This window comes from Belonocnema kinseyi, chromosome 1 (genome assembly GCF_010883055.1).
Source record: "Belonocnema kinseyi isolate 2016_QV_RU_SX_M_011 chromosome 1, B_treatae_v1, whole genome shotgun sequence".
Taxonomy (NCBI): Eukaryota; Metazoa; Arthropoda; class Insecta; order Hymenoptera; family Cynipidae; genus Belonocnema; species Belonocnema kinseyi.
In genome coordinates this window covers 2,259,428-2,284,221 of record NC_046657.1, presented here as the reverse complement: position 1 = coordinate 2,284,221, position 24,794 = coordinate 2,259,428, and the positions used below count along the sequence as shown (strand labels likewise).

Here is a 24,794-nt window from a genome sequence, read left to right as displayed (position 1 = left end):
AAATTTTCAACCAAGAAGGTAGATTTCTACCACAAAGGTAAATTTTTTAAAAAGTCAATGAAATTTTAACAAAATAGATCAATTTTTAACAAAACAAAAAAATGAATTTTTAAACAAGAAGATAGATTGTCTGCCAAAAAGAGGCATGAATTTTCAATCAAGAAGATAGATTTCTACCACAAAGATAAATTTCCAAGAAAGTATTTTACTGTAAAACTTGAAAATTCGTCTTTCTTGTCAGAAAATTAATTTCCTGATCCAAAATTGAACTATTTGGTTCAAAATTAATCTATTTTCTTTAAAATTCATTATCTCTAATATGTGATGGACGTAAGGTTCTTTTTAAACCTGAAAGAAAAATCTATAAATTTGAGAAAAAATGAAAAATTGGACCGGGAAAAGTCGGGCAAAGTCATTGGGGGGAATTTCGAAATGGGGATTTTTTAGCAATTCTTATTCTTAATTATCACTCTTTATTCTTTAAAACGATTAATTTATTTTCTATTTATTTATTCTTTCGAATGAGACACAAAATGTTTGTCATTTCGCGATAAAAATAAGTGAGGAAAATAGCACATAGTAGGTAAAATGAGAGGAGAAGAAGCGAGGATTTGTAATTTGAGACTCTGGCTTTTTTATTTTCAGATGGTAGTCTTTAAATATATAGAGGATAAAGACGTGTTCCAGAAGTTTTACAGCAAAATGCTCGCGAAGCGCTTGGTTCAGCACATGTCTGCGAGCGATGACGCCGAGGCCTCGATGATCTCGAAATTGAAGCAGGCCTGTGGCTTTGAGTACACCTCGAAATTGCAGCGCATGTTCCAGGACATTGGAGTCTCGAAAGACTTGAATGAACAGTTCCGCAGACACTTGACGAATTCGGCTGAGCCGCTCGATATCGACTTCAGCATTCAAGTTCTCTCATCAGGCTCCTGGCCCTTTCAGCAGTCATTCGCCTTCTCCCTGCCAACCGAGGTGACTTTAATCTTTTCATTTTTCACTTTTTCATTTTTTTTATTTATTTATTTATTTTAAATTTTAAATTTTAGTTTTACTGATAAATCGCACCAGTTGCAATCATCAGAGAGTGTCACCTATTCACCTTTTGTCACCTATTTTCAATTTCTCATCTTATGTCACTTCTTTTTTTCAATTGAAAAAGTACAATTTTATTCAAAATTAGAACCAATCGACGAATCTTGAACCAAATGATCGAATTTTCAAACAAAAAAGGTTAAACTTCAACCAGGAAGAGTTGCACATTATTTTCAAACATAATCTTTAATTTTTAATTTGAAAAGATGAATATTTTACAAGCCAGTTTAAGTTTGAAGCAAGGAAGACGAATTTTCGACTAAAAAATATGACTTATAACAAATGAGGATTTTTAGAACAGAAGGATTGATTTTCTATCCAAAAATACAAGTGTTTAATAAACCAGTTGAAATTTTGATCAAAAAAGATTACTTTTAAGGAAAATAGTTGAATTTAGATTAATTATTTAATAAAAATAATTAGCTTTCAATCAAAATGGATCAATTTTTAACCAAAGAAGATGACTTTTAAACAAAAACAGTTTAAATTTTCTACCAAATAGTCGAATTTTTAACCAAGAGATGAATTTTTAGCCAAAAGGTGATATTTTTTTTAGCAAGTAGTTTGAATTTTCTACCCAAAAAGACGATTTTTAAAGTAAAAGAGATTTTTCAATCCAAAAAGTATCAGTATTCGACAAAAAAATGATTTTTTAACAAAATAGTTGAATTGAGATTAATTCTGAAAAAGAAATATAAATTTTTTTTTAAAGAACTAACCATCAATCCTAGTTCAATTTTCAATAAAATAAATAAACTTTCTAAACAATTTGTAAAATTTTGAACTAAACACCAAAAATACAATAGTAGAATTTTCAATAAAAATTATTAACTTTCAAATATAAAAGGTTGAATTTTCAACAACTAAAAAAAAAAAGATTTTTCTATCAAAAGATAAATTTTCAACAATAAAATATGAATTTTCTACAAAAGTATAAAATTTCGACCAGAAACGACGACTTTCAAAAAAGTCGTTGAATTTTTGACAAAAAGTATATTTTTTAAGTAAAAGAGATTATTTTGCAAAACAAAGATGCAATAACAGAGTTTTCGAATAAAAAGAATTAATTTTCAATAAAAAAAAAGATGAATGTTAATCCAAAAAATATGAATTTTCTACCAAGCGATATAATTTTTTGTCCAGAAACGATTGCTTTTTAAGAAAAGACTTTAATTTTCAATTAAATAGTTCAATCTTTAACTAAATAGTAGAATTTGTAATCAAAAGTAGAATTTTGAAGCAAAAAAATTATTCATTAAAAATTTCACTCCTTGATTGAAAGTTGAACGAATTTTTCTAAATTAAATTTTTTTTTCTTTGAAGATTCATAATTTTAGTTGAAAGTTCGTTTTTTTGAATTAAAATATTAAATTAAAAATTCGTTTTTTTGTAAAAAAATTTGTTTGAAATTACAAATTCAACTATTTTATTTTAAAAAGTCAACTGATTAATTGTAAATTAACTTTTTTGTTGTTATTGCATGTTTTTGTTTTTAAAATTAAATTGTTTGATAGAGGATTAGGCTTTTTGGCTTGAAAAATCAACAAATTTGTTAAAAAATTATGTTTTTTTTTGTTGAAATTTGTTTTTTTTTTGTCAAAGTCTAGTAATGTTGAAAATATATACTGTTCAGTCAAATCTAACTGTTTTTTATTTTTTATTAATGTTTTGTATTGGAAATATGAACTATAAAATTTTTTGATAAACATTAATCTTTTTTGTTGAAAATTCAACAATTTGCTTAACATTATTTTTCATTCTTGACGGAAAATTTTTTCTTGGTAGAAAATTCACTTTTTGTTAGAAATTTCATCTCTTTTTGGTTTAAAATGCAACTTCTTAGTTGAAGATTTATCTAGTTTGGTTTAGGATTAAACTATTTTGTTGAAAATTAAAAAATTTGGTATAAAATTCAACTTTTTTTTTTGTAGAAAATTCGTGTTTATAGTTGTTGTTTTAATTGAAAATTAATTTTTCTCAGTAGAAATTCATCTGCTTAATTTTTTGGTTAAAAATTGAACTTTTATTGTTTAAAAATGCAGACTATTCATCTTTTTTGTTGGAAAAATCAACAATTTGGTAACGGATTTAACTATGTTGTAAACAATTAAATGGTTTTGTAAATAAAAAATAGTTTTTATTTTTGTTTAATTGAAAATTAGTTCTCAGTCGAAATGTAGATACTCCATTTTCAGGGTGGCCGTTTTATTAACAGAAAAAAGCTTCTGGGCATCTCTCGATTTACAAGAAATTAGAACTTGTTTGTCTTATTTAACATTTGTTTATCAATTTTATAAACTTTGTCTTCAACAGGGTGGAGAATTTGGGTGAAACCTTGAAAATCTTTTGACATTTTTGTTTGTTCTTCAAAGTGTTGAAAACCTTTCTTAAATCTTTGAAATCTTCTATAATGTTTTTGAATCTTCGTGAAATCTTAATTATCTGTTTTTTATATTTATTTATTGAAATCCTAGGCAACAGCCATAGGCTGTTTTTATTTTAATTTTAAAAATTTTTTGCGAAATCTTTGAAATTTCTGTCAAGTTTTAAACACGTTTTGAAATAGTTGTACTGTTTTTATATCTTTGAAATATTCTAAAATATTTGATTATTTTGTGAAATATTTTTAAAATTTTGAAATCCTTAAAATCTTTTTTAAATCTTTGAAATATTCTGAAATGTTTAAAAAAAATATTTCAAATCTTTTGTGAAATCTTTGAAAACTTTTCAAATTTGATTAAATCTTAGTGAAATTTTTAATATAATATAACAGCCAAAATATTTTTAAATATTTGTACTGATTTAAAATCTTTGTGAAATATTTTATATTTTTTGAAATTCTTAAAATTTTTGTTAAATCTTTGAAATATTCTAAAATGCTTTAAAATATCCTTTAAATCTTTGGTGAAATCTTTGTAATCTTTTAAAATATTCTAAAATATTTGAATATTTTGTGAAATATTTTTAATCTTTTGAAATCCTTAAAATCTTTGAAATATTCTAAAATTAAAAAAAAAAATCTTTCAAATCTTGTTTGAAATCTTCTAAAATATTTGTAAACCTTTTTTTAATTTCTAAAATATTTTTAAAATTGTTCAAATCTTTCAAACCTATGTTGAATTTTTGTGAAACTCTCAAAATCTTTAAAAATTTGTTAATCTTCATGAAGTCATTTGAAATTCTTGAAAATACTTCTTAAATATTTGAAATCTTCTAAAATTTTATGAAATCTTGGTGAAATCTTAAATATCTTCTTTTTTGTATTCATTGAAATTCTATCTAACAGCCATAGGCTGTTTTTATTTACATTTTTTGAAATCTTATAAGATATGTTTAAATCTGTGAAAAATTAAAAATTTTTGCGAATTCTTTGAAATTTCTGTAAAGTTTTAAACATGTTTTTAAATTTTTGTGAATAATTCTGAAATATTTTTTAATCTTTTGAATATTTGTGAAATCCTTGTGAAATATTCTAAAATATTTGAATATTTTGTGAAATATTTTTAATCTGTTGAGTTCCTTACAATTTTTGTTAAATTTTTGAATTATTATAGAATGTAAACAAAATCTTTCAAATTTTTTGTGAAATCTTTGTAAACTTCTTAAATGTTTTTAAGTCTTGTTTAAATTAAAAAAGTACAAATATGTATAAATCTTTAAAATTTATTTGAGATTTTGGTGAAAATCTTTTTTGTTTATTTATTAAAAATCTAGCCAACAGCTATAGGCTGTTTTTATGTACATTTTTTTAAAGCTCATAAAAATCTTTAAAATCTATTTAAACTTTTTGTGGAACCATCAAAATCTTTCAAATATTTTTAAATATGTTTAAATGTTAGAAATATTTGAAATTTTTGCGAAATCTTTGAAATTTCTGTAAAGTTTTAAACATGTTTTGAAATATTTGTACTGTTTTTAAATCTGTTTTTAAGTTTTTAAATATTTTTTGATCTTTTAAATGTTTTTAAATCCTTGTGAAATATTCTAAAATCTTTTAAAAAGTCTTTCAAATCTGTTGTTGCTGTTTTTATTTTAAAAATTTCAAATCTTCTAAAATATGTTTAAATCTGTAAAATATTTGAAATTTTCGTGAAGTTCTGAACATGTTTTTAAATCTTGTTGTAATTTTTAAAATCTTTAAATCTATTTGAAACTTATGTGAAACCTTCAAAATCTTTTTTAAAAATTTGTAATCTTTGTGAAATCTTAATAAAATATTTTTATTTCTAATAAAATATTTTTATTTCTAATAAAATATATTTTTAATGTTTTGAGATCTTAAAAATTTTGTTTAAATCTTTGAAATGTTCCAAAATATTTGTTGAAATCATTGCTAAATCTTTGTAATCTTGTAAAATGTATGTTCAATCTTTTTGTAATTTTTCAAATCTTTATAAATTTGTTTAAATATTTAAAACTTATGTTCAATGAATGAATCTTATAAAATTTTATCAAATATTGGTGAAATTTTTAATATCTTCTTTTTATTTATTTGGTGAAATCCTAGCTAACAGCCATAAGCTATTTTTATTGAGATTTTTTGAAATCTTCTAAAAATCTTTAAAATTTATTTGAAATTTTTATGAAATCATTAAAATCTGTTTTTAAATCTTTATGAATGATTCGGAAATATTTGAATATTTCTTGAAATATTTTTAATTTTTTGAAATCCTTAAAATCTTTGAAATTTTCTAAAATATTTTTTATTCTTTTAAATGTTTTTAAATATCCTTGCGAAATATTCTAAAATATTTTAATATTTTGTGAAATGTTCTTAATCTTTTGAAATCCTTAAAGTCTTTGAAATATTCCAAAATATTTTTTAATCTTCTAAAATGTTTTTAAATCTTGTTGTAATTTTTAAAATCTTTTTAAATTTGTTTAAATCTTAAAATTTTATGTTGAATTTTTGTGAAACCCTAAAAATCTTTAAAAAATTTGTTAATCTTCATAAAGTAATTTGAAATATTTTAAAACATTTCTACAATCTTTGAAATCTTATAAAATTTTGGTGAAATCTTTAATATCTTCTTTTTTTATTTATTGAAATTCTAGCCAAAATCTATAGGCTATTTTTATTTAAATTTTTTGAAATCTAAAAATTTTTTAAATCTATTTAACATTTTTGTGAAACCTTCAAAATCTTTGGTATCTTCTAAAATATATTTAAATTTGTGAAATATTTTTTATTTTTGCGAAATTTTTGTGAATTTTTAAACATGTTTTGAAATGTTTTTGAAATATTCTGCAATATTTTTAAATCTGGTAAATCCTTGTGAAATATTTTTAATCTTTGTGAGATCTTTAAAATATTTTAAAATATTTGGTTTAAATCTTTAAAACTTATGTTTAATTTTTGTGAAACTCTCAAACTCTTTTTTAAAATTTGTTAATCTTTATGAAGCCATTTGAAATTCTTAAAAGCATTTTTTAAATCTTTTAAATCTTGTAGAATTTTATTAAATCTTAGTGAAATTTTTAATATTTTGTGAAATATCTTTAATCTTGTGAAATCCTTAAAATCTTTGTTAAATTTTTGAAATATTCTAAAGCATTTTTATTCTTTTAAAGGTTTTTAATACCTGTGAAATATTCTAGAATGTTTAAAAAAATCTTTCAAATTTTTTGTGAAATCTTTGTATTCTTCTAAAATGTCTTTAAATCCGGTTGTAATTTTTAAAATCTTTAAAATTTATGTTGAATTTTTGTCAAACCCTAAAAATCTTTTAAAAATTTCTTAATCTTCATGAAGTCATTTGAATTTTTTGTTATTGATTGAAATCCTAGCCAATAGCTATAGGCTGTTTTTATTTACATTTTTTTAAATCTTGTAAAAATCTTTAAAATCTATTTGAAACAATTTCACAAACAAAAATTAAAGAAAGAGTTCACAAAGATTTAAAAGATTTTAAGAATTTTAAAGATTTTACAAAATCTTTGAAAAATGCCGAAAGATTTCTCAAAGATTTAACCGAAATTTCAAGCTTTCAAAAAATTGCACAAAGGTTTTAATTATTTTAAAGACATTACAAAGATTTAAAAATATTCCTAAAGATTTCACAAAGACGACTCATGTTCGCAAAAAATTAAGAATTTGTTTATTTACGATTCGGCTTTCTTTTACATGTATGACAAACGTTTATTTAATATTTGAATCGCCAGACACCCTGAATTAGAATTAGGAATTAGAATTTTTAAATAAATAAAAATAAAAAAAAAATTACAAAGAAAAAAAAGTAAGGTAAGAATTTTGAAGAATTTCTCAAATTTTTTTTATAAAGTTATAAATAATTTTTAAATTGGTTATTAATTGTTATTAATTTTTCGATCTCGAAACCTTTCAAAATACTTGCAATTTTATTTCAAAATATGGAAAAACTGGTTACAATATTTTCAAATGTTCAATTACTTTCATCAGAATTTTTAATTAAATAACAATAAAAAAAAAAGCTTTACAAAGAAAAAAAATAATTTTGAAGAATATCAGTGAAAATGGACTTTTCTTTTCAGCTGGAAAGGTCTGGTTGTTTTGAAATTTTTTTTTAAATACTTCTAAATATTTTTCAAATTGGTTAGGATTTTTCCGAAATATTTGAAGTAGTTCTTCAAAATAACAAAAAAATCTTTGAAACATTTTCTTAAAATTAATTTTTCGATCTCGAAACCTTTAAAAATTTTTAATTATTTTAGAACATTTTTAATAGTTCTAAAACTTTGAAATAATTCAGTTTTCCTAAATTTGAAATAAATTCTATAAAAAATTTTTTTAAATTCCTTGAAAATTTTTAAAAACATTTGCAATTTAAATGGTCCATTTTATCAGCAATGTTAACAAAAATTAGGAATTCGAATTTTTAAATAAATAAAAATATAAAATACTTTATAAAGAAAGAACAGAAAGGTAAGAATTTTGAAGAGTACCAGTGAAAATGTTTTTTTCTTTTCCATTGGAAAGGTCTATTTTTGTGTTTTTTTTTTACTTTTAAATATTTTGGAAATTGGTTAGAATTTCCCTGAAGTGTTTAAAAAAGTTCTTCAAAATAAAAAATAACATCTTCCAGACTTGTTTTTGAAAACTTCGGTAATCTTTGTCATTTGTACAAATATTTTGAAACATTTTCTTAAAATTAAATTTTCGATTTCGAAACCTTTTCAAATCTTTTCAATTTTATTTCTAAATTTTAAAAAATTTGGTTTAAAATTTGATGAAATATTTTCAAATTTTTAATTATTTGAGAATATTTTCAAAACGTCTAAAACTTTAAAATATATTTTAAAATAATTCAGTTTTCCTAAATTTAAAATAAATTCCAAATTTTATCTCGAAATGTTAAAAAATATGTTTTAAAATTTGTTGAAATATTTTCAAATTTTTAATTATCTGAGAATACTTTCAAAACTTTTTAAATTAAATTAATTAATTAGATTAATTTAATTTAAATGGTCTATTTTATCAGTTATGTTTACAAAAAATAGGCAATATAATTAGGAATTAGAATTTTTTAATAAATAAAAATAAAAAAATAATAAAAAAATTCTTTACAAAGAAAGAAAAGAAAGGTAAGAATTTCGAAGAATACCAATGAAAATGGATTTTTCTTTTCAGTTGGAAAAGTCTGTTTTTGAAATTAAAAAAAAGAAAATTCCTATTATTTTTTAAATTGGTTAGAATTTTTCCGAAATATTTGAAAAAGTCGTTCAAAATAAAATCTTCAAGAATTGTTTTTTTTTTTTTTTAATTTCGGCAATCTTTGTAATTTCTAAAAATACTTTGAAGCATTTTCTGAAAATTAATTTTTCGATCTCGAAACCTTTCAAAACTTTGCATAACTTCCAAAAGTTGAAAAATTTGGTATAAAATTTGTTGAAATATTTTCAAATTTATAATTACTTTAGAATATTTTCAAAGCTTCTAAAAGTTTGAAATATGTTTTAAACTAATTCAGTTTTCCTAAATTTAAAATAAATTCTATAATAAATTCCAAATTGTATCTCGAAATGTTAAAAAATTTTGTATAAAATTTGTTGAAATATTTTCGAATTTTTAATTATTTGAGAATATTTTGAAAAGTTCTAAAATTTTGAAATATATTTTGAAATAAATTAGTTTTTCTAAATTAAAAAAAAAATCGATATTTTGAAGAATACCAGTGAAAATGGATTTTTCTTTTCAGTTGGAAAGGTCTGTACATAGGTTCACAACTTTCTACAGCTCTCAGCACAGTGGCAGAAAGTTGAACTGGCTTTACAATATGTCGAAGGGGGAATTACACACAAATTGCTTTAAGAATAGGTATACACTGCAAGCCTCCACTTTCCAAATGGCGGTACTATTGCAGTATAATGTTTCGACTTCCTGGACAATACAGCAACTCCACGAGTCCACGCAAATTAAGATGGACTACTTGATTCAGGTAATTTTTGAATTTAAAAGGTCCCAGGGTGGCGGGAAAAACACCCGGGAAATTGTCAAAAATTGATTTTTTTCACCGGGAATTAAAAAAAATCTTTAGAAATTTGAAAATTAACTTTCTTGTTTGAAAATTAATTTTTTTTGTTTAAACATTAACTTTTATTTTCGAAAATTAACTTTTTCGTTTGAAAATTAACTTTTCTTTAAAAATTAAATATTTTCTTTGAAAATTAACTTTCTTGTTTTCAAATTAATTTTTTTGTTTAAACATTAACTTTTATGTTCGAAAATTAACTTTTTTGTTTGAAAATGAATTTTTCTTTAAAAATTAAATATTTTCTTTGAAAATTAACTTTCTTGTTTGCAAATTAATTTTTCTGTTTAAAAATGAACTTTTTTGTTTGAAAATTAATTTTCTTGTTTGGAAATTGATTTTTTTGTTTAAAAATTAACTTTTATGTTCGATAATTAACTTTTTTATTTGAAAATTAACTTCTTTGTTTGAACATTAACTTTTTTGTTTCAAAATTAACGTTTTTCTTTAAAAATTAAATTTTTTATTTGAAAATTAACTTTTTTATTTGAAAATTAACTTTCTTGTTTGGAAATTAATTTTTTTGTTTAAAAATTAACCTTTTCGTTCGAAAACTAACTTTAATGTTTGAAAATGAACTTTTTTATTTGAAAATTAACTTTTGTCTTTAAAAATTAAATTTCTCTTTGAAAATTAACTTTTTCCTTTAAAACTTAAATTTTTTATGAAAATTAACTTTGTTGTTTGGAAATTAATATATATTTTTTTAAATTAACTTTTCTGAAACTTCTTTTTTTCTCGTATTCCTTTTTTTATATTTGAAAATTAACTTTTATGTTCGAAAATTAACTTTTTTGTTTGAAATTTAACTTTTTTCTTTGAAAGTTAACTTTTTTCTTTGAAAACTAACTTTTTTCTTTACAAATTAAATTTTTTCTTTGAAAATTAAATTTTTTTCATTAAAAGTTAACTTGCTTGTTTGGATATTAATTTTTTTTTGTTTAAAAATTAACTTTTATGTTTGGAAATTAACTTTTTTGTTTGAAAATTAACTTTTTTCTTTAAAAATTAACTTTTTTATTTCAAAATTAACTTTCTTGCTTGGAAATTAATTTTTTGTTTAAAACTTAACTTTCTTGAAACTCCTTGTTTTCTCGTATTCCTTTTTTTATATTTGAAATTTAACTTTTTTGTTCAAAAATTAACTTTTGTGTTTGAAATTCAACTTTTTTCTTTGAAAATTAACTTTTTTCTTTAAATAATAAATCCTTTCCTTGAAAATTAACTTTCTTGTTTGGAAATTAATTTTTTTGTTTAAAAATTATCTTTTTTGTTTGAAAATTAACTTTTCTTTTAAAATAAAATTTTTTCTTTGAATCTTAAGTTTCTTGTTTGGAAATTAATTTTTTTGTTTAAAAATTAACTTTCTTGAAATTTCTTGTTTTCTCGTATTCCTTTTTTATATTTGAAAATTAACTTTTATGTTCGAAAATGAACTTTTTTGTTTAAAATTTAACTTTTTTGTTCGAAAATTAACTTTTTTGTTTGAAAATTGACTTTTTTCTTTGAAAATGAACTTTGTTCTTTAAAAATTAAATTTTTTCTTTGAAAATTAACTTTCTTGTTTGGAAATTAATTCTTTTATTTAAAAATTAACTTTCTTGAAACTTCTTGTTTTCACTTATTCCTTTTTTTATATTTGAAAATTAACTTTTTTTGTTCAAAAATGAACTTTTTTCTTTAAAAAATAAATTTTTTCTTTGAAAATTAACTTTCTTGTTTGGAAATTAACTTTTTGTTTGAAAATTAACTTTCTTGAAACTTCTTGCTTTCACTTATTCCTATTTTTATATTTGAAAATTAACTTTTTTGTATAAAAATTAAATTTCTTTTAAAATTAATTTTCTTGTTTGGAAATTGATTTCTTTGTTCAGAAATGAACTTTTATGTTCGAAAATTAACTTTTTTGTTTGAAAATTAACTTTTTTCTTTAAAAATTAAATTTCTTTTTCGTTGAAAATTAACTTTCTTGTTTGGAAATTAATTTTTTTGTTTAAAAATCATTTTTGTTGTTTTTTAACATTTTAGGGAATTATTTAAACTTCTAAAATCTAAGGCATTTTCAAAAGCTTTTAATTTGAAATATTTTAGGGAATTTAGAAAGATTACAAAAAATTTTCCATCAATTCATTTCTATAATTTCGGAAGATATAGGTATTTGGAAAGATTTTAATGATTTTAAGGGATTTTAAAGCTCTCAATGTATATTTTAATATATTTTCCAGGATTTCAGGAAATATCAGAAAAGTTAATGGGATTTTATAATATTTTATGAGATTTAAAAATAATATATTCACGAGGCACGAGGTATTTTGTCGGGTTTCAAAGATTTGAAAAGATTACAAATTTTTTTGAACTCATTCTGAATTCTTTTAAACTTTTTGGAATTCTTTAATTTTTTTTTTCAAATAAAAAAGCTGCATAATAACTATTTAAGAGTAAACAATTTGAAACTGCATTCTTTGACATCGAAAGCCTTGAATCATTATAATTTCGAAAAGCTTTTTTAAACTTTAAGCGTTACAATTTCAATTGTTCTATTTGAAAAATGTTTATTTTGTAAGTTAAATTGTTAAATTTTGACGTATAAATAACAATTGAACACTTCTTATTTGTAGAAAATTTTTTAAATATTTTAAATAATTCAAACAAAGAATAAAACATTCTCTTAAGATTCCTAGAAAAATTAAAAATAATTTTTCATTTTGAATAATTATTTTAAGATAATATTTGATAAGATTTTTAGAAAAGTAAAAAAATAATGTGGAATAATTTAAAGTCATTTTTTTTTTTAATTTGCAGAATTTTCTAAAAATTGTAGGAAAAATTCGATAAATATGTTGAAACGAATTGGATAGTAGTAAAAATTTTTTTAACAACTTCCAGATTTATAAACATTTTGAATCTTTTCAAAGTTGTAACCGTGAAAAATATATTAAAATTAAGACATAAAAAAATATTTTAATTTTCTGTGCCAAATAGCTGAATTTTTAATCTACAATTGTGAATTTTCAATAAACAATTTAAAATCTTTTTAAGGATTTTGAAAGGGTTCAGAAGAATAAAAACCATATACACTAGGAAAATTGATTTTTTTTATTCAAAAATATTTACAAAGTTATGGAAAAATTTTAAGGAAAAATTCGAATCATTTAAAAAGATGCACAGAAGTTCTGAAATTAAAAAAAAGTAATTTAAAATTTGAAAAAAACATGTGGAAGTACATGTAAATGTTTCAAAATTTTGAAATAAAATTTCGAACATTTTTAAGGATTTTGTTAACTATATAAAATAAAAAATAAAAAATAAAAAACTTTAAACTTTGAGCGTTACAATTTTAATTTTTGTATTTGAAAAATGTTTAATTTTTTAGTGTAATTGTTGAATTTTAAAGTATGATTTACAAAGGAACATTTCTAGATAAAATTTGAGTAATTTTAAGAGATATTTGGGAGTTCTGAAAAGATTGAAAATTATCATGGAGATTTAAAAAAATTTTCTTAAAATCGTCGAGATTCTTGTTTGCCAATTTTGTAAATATTTTAAAACATTTTTAAATGTTTTTTTTTTAAATAAGTTTTCAAAATGAAAAATAATTTTAATTTTCCTATGAATCTTGAAAAAAGTGCTTTTATTCTTTTAAAGCCTTTCACAGTTCTTGAAAAGGTTCTAATTATTTTGTTTAAAATCTGAAAAAATCTACATTTTATTTAAAAATTTTAAGTTTTAAATTAATTTTAAATCTTTTCAAAGCTTCTAAATATCTCTTTAAATTACTCAAACTTCGTCTTCGAAGTTCTGAAAAAATTACAAAAATAATTTTTAATTTCAACAAACCATGAATTTATTTTGTAACCCAGAATTTTACGAATTTTTAGAAAAAAGTCTGTTTAACTTACATTACAACCGTTCCTAAAATAATTAGTAAATGATTTTTAAATTTTAGACCTTAATTTTTAAGCGGAAATATTCTCTAAAATATAATTATTTTAGATAAACAAATTAATTTTCCACTAGAAAAAAAAAAGAATTTTCAAAAAAATAGTTTCTACACAAATAGACGAATTTTGAATAAAATAGTTGGATATTCAAATAGAAGTTTTTTTTTACTAAAAATTTAATCGTTAAATGTACAGTTCAAAATACTAATTTTTAACAACAGCAAAAAACTATTTTTTTACCAAATAATAAAGTTTTCGACTTTTAAAGGAAAAATTTTCAAACAAAAATGAAATAGTTACATTTTCAGGTAAAAAAAAAAAATTTTCACTGCAAAAAATATTTAAAAATTTCGAATAAATAGTTTAATTTTTAACCTAATTTTCAAGTTTTCAAATAGTTTAATTTTTAATCAAATTGTTCAAGTTTCAAATAGTTTATTTTTGACCAAAAATATCAATTTTCAACAAAAAAATGTATTTTTAAGCAAATTTTTATAAATTTGTGGGGAAAAAATCGGTCCAATTTAGATTACTGCTGTTTGTAAAATAATTAGTTAAAAATTTTCAAATTTTTAATTTTTAAGCTTACGACTTAATTTAAAGAATAAAAATATGCAGTTTCAATTACTTAAATAATTCAAAATTATAAGCATTTAAAGTAAACATCTGACTGTTTATTCAAAATAAGTAACTTTAAATGCGAAAATTTTAAAAGATTTACAAAATTTTCAAAAATGAATGTTGAAGGTTTGATGAAAATTTTGTTATTTTGGCAGGATATTGAAAAGAAATGTTAGAAAAAACGTTAGAAAAAAATTAAAAAAAAAAAGAGATTTTAAAAAAATGCAACCAGTTAAATTTAACTAAAAAATCTCATGGAATTACTGAAATAAATGTAAAAATTACTTAGAATTTTTTTAAATTCCCTGAAAGATTTTAATTCCTTTAAAATAACTTGACAATTTTAAAACTTTTGAAAATTCTTTGTATTTTTTAAAATTACTGATACTCAAATATTTTAAATCCTTTAAAATCTTTTTAAATTCCTTGGAGTTAAAAAAAAACTCTAACATCTTCAAAGTCTTTGGGATACTTTAAAAATGATTGAAATCAATTATTTTTAAATTTCCTAAGATATTCCAAGTTCTTTGAAATTTCACGAAATTACTCAAATAAATTTTTAAAAATTTCTTAGAATGTTTTAAAATACCCTTGAATTTCTGAATTCCTGAAATTCTTTAAATTTTCTGAATTCTCTAAATATTAAATATTTTTAAGTATTTTTAAAGATTCCAAGGAATTTTTAATTGATTTCCATAATTTGAAAGTATGCCAAAGATTTATTAGGTTTTATGGTGGTTTAACAAAATTTTAAGGAATTTTCGAACATTTATTTTAGTATTATCGGGAGATTTTTAAAAACTTGCAGTCAGAAAAACCGAGTAATGACAGAAAATTTATTTCTTTACTGGAAATTTTACTCATTTTCAGAAAAAAAAACCAAAGTAATTAAACTTTCACGAAAATATTTGAATTTTCTTTTCCAAATAGCTGAATTTTTAATCTAGAAGGATTATTTTTCAGCAAACAAAATTTATTTTCTACAAAAATAGACGAATTTCTAATAAGAAAGATGAATTTTCAAATAGAAAGGAGAATCTTCGAACAAAATTATAAATTTTTAAAGAAACTAAACAAATAAACAAGCAATGAAATAGACAAATTGTGAAAAAAAATAAATAAATTTTTCAACTGAAAAAGATAAATGTTTAACCAAAAATGGAAATGTTGAAAGCCTCCCAAATAGACAAATTCTCAACGAAATATATCAAATTTCTCCCAAATAATTCAATTTCTAAATAATAAAGGAAAAAAAAATCAACCCAGATATTTATTTAGAATATTTAGATAAAAAAAATTGTTAACCAAAAACAAGACGAATTTTCAACAATGTAATTGAATTATCAATCAAAACAGATTAATTTTTAATTAAAAAAAGAGAGATTTCCAACCAAAAATTGAAGTTTTGAATTTTTAGTTTAAAAACTAACAAATTAAGAAAAAAAAATTTAACCGTTTGAATTTACCTATAAAATACGAATTTTCAACAAAATAGTTGATTTCTCGAAGAAAATGATGAATTTTCAACAAACTAAATTTATTTTCTATAAATATAAACAAATTTTCAGTAGAAATTATCATTTTTTAATGAAATAATAGAACTTTCAACTGGTTAAGAAAAAAAATGTTAACCCTGATATTTATTTATTTAAAAGTCAGATAATCAACAAATGAAATTTTAAGAAAATGGTTGGACTTTCAACCTAGTAGTTGAATTTTTGAATATAAAAGATTATTTTTTAACAAAGAAGATTAATTTTGAAACTAATAATATGAATTTTGCAACAAAATACATCAATTTTCTACCAAATAATTGAATTTTCTACTTTTAAAGGTAATATTTTCTAAAATATAAATATTTTAGTTAAACAAATTAATTTTCCACAAGAAAAAAAAATGAATTTTCAAAAAAATAGTTGAATTCTCAACCAAATAGATGTATTCTACCAAAAATGGAATCATTAAATATTCAGTTCAAAAGACTAATTTTTAACAAAAGAAAAAACAAACTGTTTTTTGACTAAATATTAAAGTTTTACTTGTAAAGGAAAATTTTCTAAACAAAAATAAAATAGTTACATTTTTAGATAAAAAAAAAATTAATTTTACACTAAAAAAAAAACAAATTTCAGAAAAATTTAAATTTTCAAATAGTTTATTTTTTAACCAAATTATTAAAGTTTCAAATTGTTTATTTTTTGACAAAAAATATCAATTTTCCACAAAAAATTTTATTTTTAACTAAATTGTGGAATTTCAAGGCAAAAAGAAGAAGTTTTTACAAAAACAGTTGAATTTTCAATCCGTAAATATGTAAATAAATAAGAAAAGTTAATTTACGACCAAACAGTTGAATTTTGAAATAAAAATGATCAATTTGAAGCTGAGAAAATTAATTAAAAAAAAAAGAAAAAACGAATTTTCAATGAAATAGTTGAATCTGCAATTAAAACAGATTATTTTTTAAACAAACAGGATGCATTTTCAAATAAGAAGATTAATTTTTTTACCAGAAAAAAATCTATTTTTAAGTTGTAATATTAATTTTGAACAAAAAATTGAATAGTTACATTCTGTGTGAAGAAAATTAATTCTCAACCAAAAAAAAAAAGAGTTAATTTCTAGCTAAATAGTTAAATTTTTAAAGAAAGGCGAATTTTCAACTAAAGTTTTTCAACAAAATAAATAAATTTTAAAAAAAATTTCAAATTCAACTAAAGAGTTGTATTTTGAAGCAAAATCTGACTTTTTAACCAAAAAGATTAATTTTCTACAAAAAAAGATTAATTGTCTTTTCGATAGAAATTCTGTTTTTTTTTTTTTGTTCAATTGAACTGTTTTTCAAAAATCGCAAAATTAAATGTTTTTTTTTGTGAAATATCAACTCATATTTCTTGTTAAAAATTAATTTTTTTTTTAATTTAAAATAAACTGTTTTTTTTTTTGTAGACAATTAATCTTTGCAGTTTCAAAACGAATGATCCCTCTTTTTTTTAAATTTAACTGTTTTTTGTAATTTATCAGATTTAATAGAAAATTTGTCCTGTTAGAATAAAAAAAAAAAAAAGAAACTTGAAAGTATTTTTTTAACGGCCTTTTTTTAGTTTACTGTGCGATTTAGGTTATTTAAAAAAATGAAAATTACATGAATGAAATGTATGATTTTATATGAATAAATTAATTTTTTCAGGTGATGCAGATTCTCTTGAAAGCAAAATTGCTAATCTCGACCACCGAGGACGAAGCCGAACTCTCGCCAGCAACCTCCGCCGAACTTTTCACGGGTTACAAGAAGTAAGAATATTGTTAATTTAAATAAAATTATTAATTTTAGGGATAAGAAAAATAATTCTTTTAGTATTTGCCAAAAAAACTGAAAAAAACAACAATTTTTAAACAAAAATGGAACAGTTAAATTTTCATTTCAGTGAATTAATTGTTAATAAAAATATGAATTTTCTACAAAATAGATTGGTTTTGTACCAAATTGTTGAATTTTCGACCCTAGAACCAAAGAGTTGAATTTAAAAACAATTTTATCCTTTAAAAGATGTATTTTCAAAGAAAAATGTAATCGTTATTTTAACAACAACAAATTACATTTAAAATTGAAAAAAAAAACAGTTTGGTTTCAACCAAAAAGAATAATTTTCACAAAAAAAAAAGAAGAATTTTCAACAAAATTCATACAATTTCTACCAAATAGTTGAATCTTAAATGAGAAAAGAGTAATTTTAAATTGACATTTTCAATTTAAAAAATACTAATTTTGCTACAAAATGGTTTTTAATTTTTACCGAATATTTCAATTTTTCAGTGAAAAAGACGAATTTTCAGAAGAAAATATCAATTTTAACAAAACAAAAAAAAGATTAGTTTTCAATTTTCAATTTAAAATGTATTAGTTAATATTTTCAAGAAGAAAGTAATTTAATAATTAATAAAAATGGTTGAATTTAACGAAAAAAAAAAAAAAAATTTTCTACAAAATAGTTGATGTATCAACCCAAAAATTAAAATTTTAACAAATTACATGAATTCTGAACTGAGAAAGACAATTTTTTACCAAAAATGAAGTAGTTGAATTTTTAACTGCAAAATGTAGAGGAATTTATGAATTATTAATGAATTAATTTTCAATATAAAAAAATGGGTTTTTAACAAAGTTATAGAATTTTCAACTAAATATGGAATATTTAAATTTGAAGTTACAAAAAATGATTGAAAAATCAAAACAATTTTCAATTTAAAAAATGATTTTTTTGCAAAGTCATTAAATTTTCTGGGGAAAAATTAATTTTTATGAATCATTTAAATTTTTAGGGAAGATTCATTTTCTACCGAAATAGATTGATTAGTAATTTGTGAATTAATAATGAATGACTCAAATTAAAGAGGGGGAGGGGATGGAAAAGGTAAATTTGTAATGAATTTTTCAGCAAAAAACTGAGGGTAAACATCAATATCCCGATGAAAACGGAACTGAAAGTGGAGCAGGAGACTACACACAAGCATATTGAGGAGGACAGAAAATTATTAATTCAAGCGGCGATAGTGAGAATAATGAAAATGAGAAAGGTGCTCAAGCATCAGCAGCTCGTAGCTGAAGTTTTGAATCAATTAAGTACCAGGTTCAAGCCAAGAGTACACGTAATTAAGGTAAATAAATACTTTATTATTCCCCTTTTTCCCCCTTATATTAAAAAAAAAGAAGAAAAATTCCCTAAAATGGCTAAAATCAGGAATTCTTACCAATTTTCATTTTTTTTTTTCAATTAAAAAAATCCCTTGAAATTCCTATAATCGAGTATTTTTATCCCTTTTTGTCTTTTTTGTTTTTTTTTTTCATAAGTAGGATTCCCGAAAATGCCAAATACGGGGATTTTTACCTTTTTTTACCCATAAAATCTTTCAAATCTTTTCGAAATCTGAGTAAAATTATTGAATATCTCCCGAAATCTTTGTGTGAAGTATCTTAAGTTTTTGTGAAATCTTTTTTAATTTTTAAACGTTTTTCGAAATCTTTGCGAAATCTTTGAAAAATTATTGAAATCTTTGTGAAATCTTGAAATTTTTTTCAAAGCTTTCTGAAATTTTTGTAAAATTATTGAAATCTTTGTGAAATCTTTTGAAATATTTAAAAATTAGCGAAGCATTTGTAAAATTATTGAAATCTTTGTGTGAAGTATCTAACTTTTTGTGAAATCTTTTTTAATTTTTCTGAAAATTTTAAAGGTTTTTCGAAATCTTTGCGAAATCTTTGAAAAATTATTGAAATCTTTGTGAAATCTTTTGAAATATTTAAAAATTAGCGAAGCATTTGTAAAATTATTGAAATCTTTGTGTGAAGTATCTAACTTTTTGTGAAATCTTTTTTAATTTTTCTGAAATTTTAAAAAGTTTTTCGAAATCTTTGAAAAATTATTGAAATCTTTGTGAAATCTTTTGAAATATTTAAAAATTAGCGAAGCATTTGTAAAATTATTGAAATCTTTGTGTGAAGTATCTAAGTTTTTGTGAAATCTTTTTTAATTTTTCTGAAAATTTTAAAGGTTTTTCGAAATCTTTGCGAAATCTTTGAAAAATTATTGAAATCTTTGTGAAATCTTTTAAAATATTTAAAAATTAGCGAAGCATTTGTAAAATTATTGAAATCTTTGTGTGAAGTATCTAACTTTTTGTGAAATCTTTTTTAATTTTTCTGAAATTTTAAAAATTTTTTCGAAATCTTTGTGAAACATTTTTTAATCTTTCTCAAATCTTTACAAATTTTGTGAAATCTTTGAAAAATTATTGAAACCTTTGTAAAATCTTGAAATTTTTTCAAAGCTTTCTAAATTTGTTGTGCAATCCTTTGAAATATTTAAAAATTAGCGAAGCATTTGTAAAATTATTCAAATCTTTGTGTGAAGTTTTATCTTTCTCTAATCTTTACAAATTTTGCGAAATCTTTGAAAAATTATTGAAATCTTGAAATTTTTTTAAAGCTTTCTGAAATTTTTGTAAAATTATTGAAATTTTTGTGAAATCTTTTGAAATATTTAAAAATTAGCGAAGCATTTGTAAAATTATTGAAATCTTTAAAATCTATCTGAAATCTTTAATAATTTGCGAAATTTTTTGGAACATTATTGACATTTTTGTGAATTTTTTTTAAATCTTCCAAAAATTTTGCGAAATCTTTGTAAAATTATTGAAATTTTTTCAAAGGTTTTTGAAATTTGTTGCGAAATTTTGGTAATATTATTTAAATTTTCGATATATTTGTGAAATGTTTCGAAATCTCTATAATTTTTTGCGAAATCTGAGTAAAATTATTGACATTTTTGCGAAATTTAAAAAAATTTTCCGAAATTTTTGTAAAATTATTGAAATCTGAAATATTTTGAAATCTACTATTATTGAAATTTTCGCGAAACCTTTGTGTGAAGTATCTAAGTTTTTGTGAAATCTTGTTTCATTTTTCAGGAATTTTTAAGTTTTTCAATTTAAAAATTAGCTAAACATTTCTAAAATTATTGAAATTTTTGAACTCTTTAATAATTTGCGAAAATTTCGCAACATTATTGACATTTTTGTGAAACTTTTTGAAATATTCCAAAATTTTTGCGAAATCTTTGTAAAATTATTGAAATTATTCCAAAGCTTTCTGAAAATTTTGTAAAATTATTTAAATCTGAAATATTTTGAAATCTTTACTAGTTTTGCGAAATCTTTGTAAAATTATTGAAATTTTTTCAAAGGTTTTTAAAATTTTTTGCGAAATTTATGTAAAGTTCTAGTAAAATTATGTAAATTTTCGATATATTTGTGAAATGTTTCGAAATCTCTATAATTTTTTGCGAAATCTTAAAAAGTTTTGCGGAATTTTTGTAAAATTATTGAAATTTTTTCAAAGCTTTATGAAAATTTTATAAAATTATTGAAATCTGAAATATTTTGAAATCTTTACTAGTTTTGCGAAATCTGAGTAAAATTATTGAAATTTTCACGAAATCTTTGTAAAATGATTGAAATTTTGTGTAAAGTATCTAAGTTTTTGTGAAAACTTTTTTAATTTTTCTGAAATTTTTAAGTTTTTCGAAATTATTGTAAAATCTATGAAATCTTTGTGAAACTTTTTCTATCTTTCTCAAATCTTTACTATATATGCGAAATCTTTGAAAAATCTTGAAATTTTTGTGAAATCTTTTGACATATTTAAAAATTTTACCAAATCTTCGAAATTTTAGCGAAGCATTTGTAAAATTATTGAAATCTTAGAAGTCCATCTGAACTCTTCAATAATTTGCGAAATTTCAGTGAAATCTTGAAATTTTTGTAAAATTATCGAAATCTTCGAAATATTTTGAAATATTTATAAGTTTTACGAAATCTGACTAAAATTATTGAAATTTTTGATAAATGTTCAAAAATGTTGTAAAATTATTTAAATTTTTTCAAAGCTTTATGATTATTTCGTAAAATTATTAAAATATATATTGGAGTATGTAAGTTTTTGTGAATTTTTTAAAATCTTTCTGAAATCTTTGCAAGCTTTGCGAAATCTGAATAAAATCTTTGAAATTTTTGTAAAATTATCGAAAACTTTGAAATCTTTCTAAAAACTTTACAGCTTTGCGAAATCTTTGTCAAATTATTAAAATATGTGTGAAATATTTTTTAAAAATTCGGAAGTTTTTGTAATATTAACGAAATCCTTTTTAATCTTTCTAAAATTTTTAAAAGTTTTGCGAAATTTTTGTAAAATTATCGAAATCTATGAAATCTGGGAAATGGTTGTAAAATTCTTGAAATCTGTTAAATATTTTCAAATTTTAAAAAATGTTGCGAATTGTTTGTAAAATTATTTAAATCTTTGTGAAATCTTGAAATTATTGTGGAATATTTTGTAATATTAAAAAATTTGGCAACGTATTTGTGAAAATATTGAAATTTTTGAAATATTTCGAAATATTTACAAATTTTACGAAACCTTTGTCAAATTATTGAAATCTTTCTGAAATCTTCAAAAAAAAAATGGGTAATTTTTGTAAAATTAATGTAATTTTTGTGTCAAGTATATAAGTTTTTGTGAAGTCTTTTTTAATCTTTCTGATTTTTTATAAAGTTTTGCGAAATCTGAGTAAAATTATAGAAATTTTTGTGAAATCTTTGTAAAATTATTGAAATTTTTTAAATCTATCTAAAATCTTTAATAATTTGCGAAATCTTAGTGAAATTATTGAAATCTTTATAAACTTTCGTAATTTTCGCAGCATTATTGACATTTTTGTGAAATTTTTTGAAATCTTCAAAAATTTTGCGAAATCTTTATAAAATTATTGAAATCTTTGTGAAATCTTCAATAAATTTTGCGAAATTTTTGTAAAATTATTGAAATTTTTGCAAAGTTTTCAAAATTTCTGCGAAATCTTAGTATGAAGTATGTAAGTTTTTTTAAAATCATTTCTAATCGCTCTGAAATTTTTCTAAATCTTGCAAAATCTTTGTAAAATTATCGAAATCTTTAAAATCTTTGCGAAATTTTTGTAAAATTAATTAAATCTTTAAATTTTTGTGGAATATTTAAAAATCTTTAAAAATTTTGCTATGTATTTGTGAAAAAATATTGAAAATTTTTGAAATATTTACAAATTTTGCGAATTCTTTGTAAAATTATTTAAATCTTTGTGAAATCTTAAAAAACATTGGGAAATTTTGGTAAAATTATTGAAATTTTTTGATGAAGTATGTAAGTTTTTTGAAAATTTTTTCGAAATTTTTTTAAAATTATTGAAATCGTTAAATGGTTTTGAGAAATCTAAGTAAAATTATTGAAGTTTTTGTAAAATTTTTTGAAATCATCAAAAGTTTTTCGAAATCTTTGTGAAATCTTTGAAATCTTTTTTGATACATTTTTATCTTTCTGAAATGTTTACACATTTTGAAAAGTCTTTGCTTAACCATTTAAAAATTATTGAAATCTTTTCAAATCTTTACAAATTTTGAAAAATTTAAGTGAAATTTATGGACATTTTTAAATATTTTAAAATCTTTTTAAATCTTTAACAATTTTGCGAAATCTATAATTATTGACATTTTTGTGAAATTTTGTAAAATCTTTAAAAATTATATGAAATCTTTGTAAAATTATTGAAATTTTGGAAATCTTTACAAATTTTAGCGAAATTTTCGCCGCATATTTACATTTTTGTGAAACTCTTTGAAATGTAAAATGAAATTATTGAAATCTCTGAAAAAATTTGTAAAATTGTAAAAATCTGAAATATTTTGAATTCTTTTCAAGTTTTGCGAAATCTGAGTAAAATTATTGAAATTTTTTCGAAATCTTTGTAAAATTATTGAAATTTTGTTTATGAAGTATGTAAGTTTCTGTGAAAGCTTTTTTAATCTTTCTGAAATTATTTAAAGTTTTGCGAAATTTTTGTATAATTAGCTAAATCTTTGTGAAATTTTTAAATAGTTTGATAAATCTAAGTAAAATTATTGAAATTTTTGTGAAATCTTTTAAAATATTTAAAACTTTTTCCAAATCTTCAAAATTATAGCGGAGCATTTTTAAAATTATTGAAATTTTGCTAAATTCTTGAAATTTTTGTGGAATATTTTGAAATCTTTAAAAATTCTGCGACATATTTGTGAAAAAATATTGAAATTTTTGAAATATTTCGAAATATTTACAACTTTTTCGAAATCATTGTAAAATTATTGAAATCTTTGTGTAACCTAACAAAAAAATTGGGAATTTTTTGCGAAATTATTGAAATCTTTTTGTGAAATCTTTTTTAATCCTTCTGAAATTTCGATAAAAATTTTCGAAATCTTTGTGAGACATTGTTTTATCTTTCTGAAATCTTTACACACTTTGCAAAATTTTTGCGAAATCTTTTTTAAATTATTTAAATCTTTACAAATCTTTTGAAATGGGAGAGAGAAATGTTTCATGAATATCGATGAGAATTATTTAGAATTTCATAATTACGAAAAAGAGCTTTACATTAGCCTTAATTAAATAATTTCTATTTCTAGCTTACTAATTGTTTTTTTCTTCTCTCTCTCTTTTTTTAAATATATTTTTTTTATATATATTTTTTTGTATGCAGAAATGTATAGATATTTTAATAGAAAAGGAGTATCTGGAGCGGACGGAAGGTCAGAAGGACACGTACAGTTACCTCGCATGATCTGTCGATGATAATAATAATAATAATAATCATCATCGTCATCATCAGAAAAAAGTGTTGACGTACGTGAAAAGACGACTCTATTTTACCATTGTTCAACAACAACAAAAACAACAACAATTGTCCCAATATTTATTTACTACGTCGACGGCAAACGTTTCTGCGTCTCAATACTCGCAGCCATCTCATTGCGCTTCTTCTTCCTCTTCTTCTTCTTCTCCATCTTCTTCTTATTCTTCTTCTTCCTATTCCTCTCTCGTCGCATTTAGAAGATTCATTCTGGTTTTTATAATACGTTAATAAAATTATTTCATAGTGATTTTCCTCCTCGCTAGGCCTCCTCCTCCTTCCAGCTCGAATTTTACCCGGTTTTTTTTTTGGTTCGTTTCTTTTTGACTATACAAAAAAAAAAAGGGAAAAAATTGAACGTTGAGCCGCCCTCT

The 24,794-nt window shown here is 21.2% G+C and overlaps 1 protein-coding gene across 3 annotated transcripts in view; it reads left to right on the top strand.

Moving 5' to 3' along the window:
* Positions 1 to 24,791, top strand: part of LOC117168789 (cullin-1) — a 57,300-nt gene extending 32,509 nt beyond the window's left edge. For 2 of the 3 annotated variants that reach the window (XM_033354612.1, XM_033354595.1), the window contains exons 6-10: positions 646 to 975; positions 9,270 to 9,509; positions 17,355 to 17,458; positions 18,604 to 18,823; positions 24,271 to 24,390. In XM_033354612.1, coding sequence (XP_033210503.1) covers positions 646 to 975; positions 9,270 to 9,509; positions 17,355 to 17,458; positions 18,604 to 18,823; positions 24,271 to 24,351 — 975 coding nt within the window. In that variant the 3' untranslated portion in view covers positions 24,352 to 24,390. Of the gene's footprint in view, positions 1 to 645; positions 976 to 9,269; positions 9,510 to 17,354; positions 17,459 to 18,603; positions 18,824 to 24,270 lie in introns of all 3 variants that reach the window. The other variant, XM_033354604.1, reaches the window with a different exon arrangement.
* Positions 24,792 to 24,794: the final 3 nt, after the last annotated feature.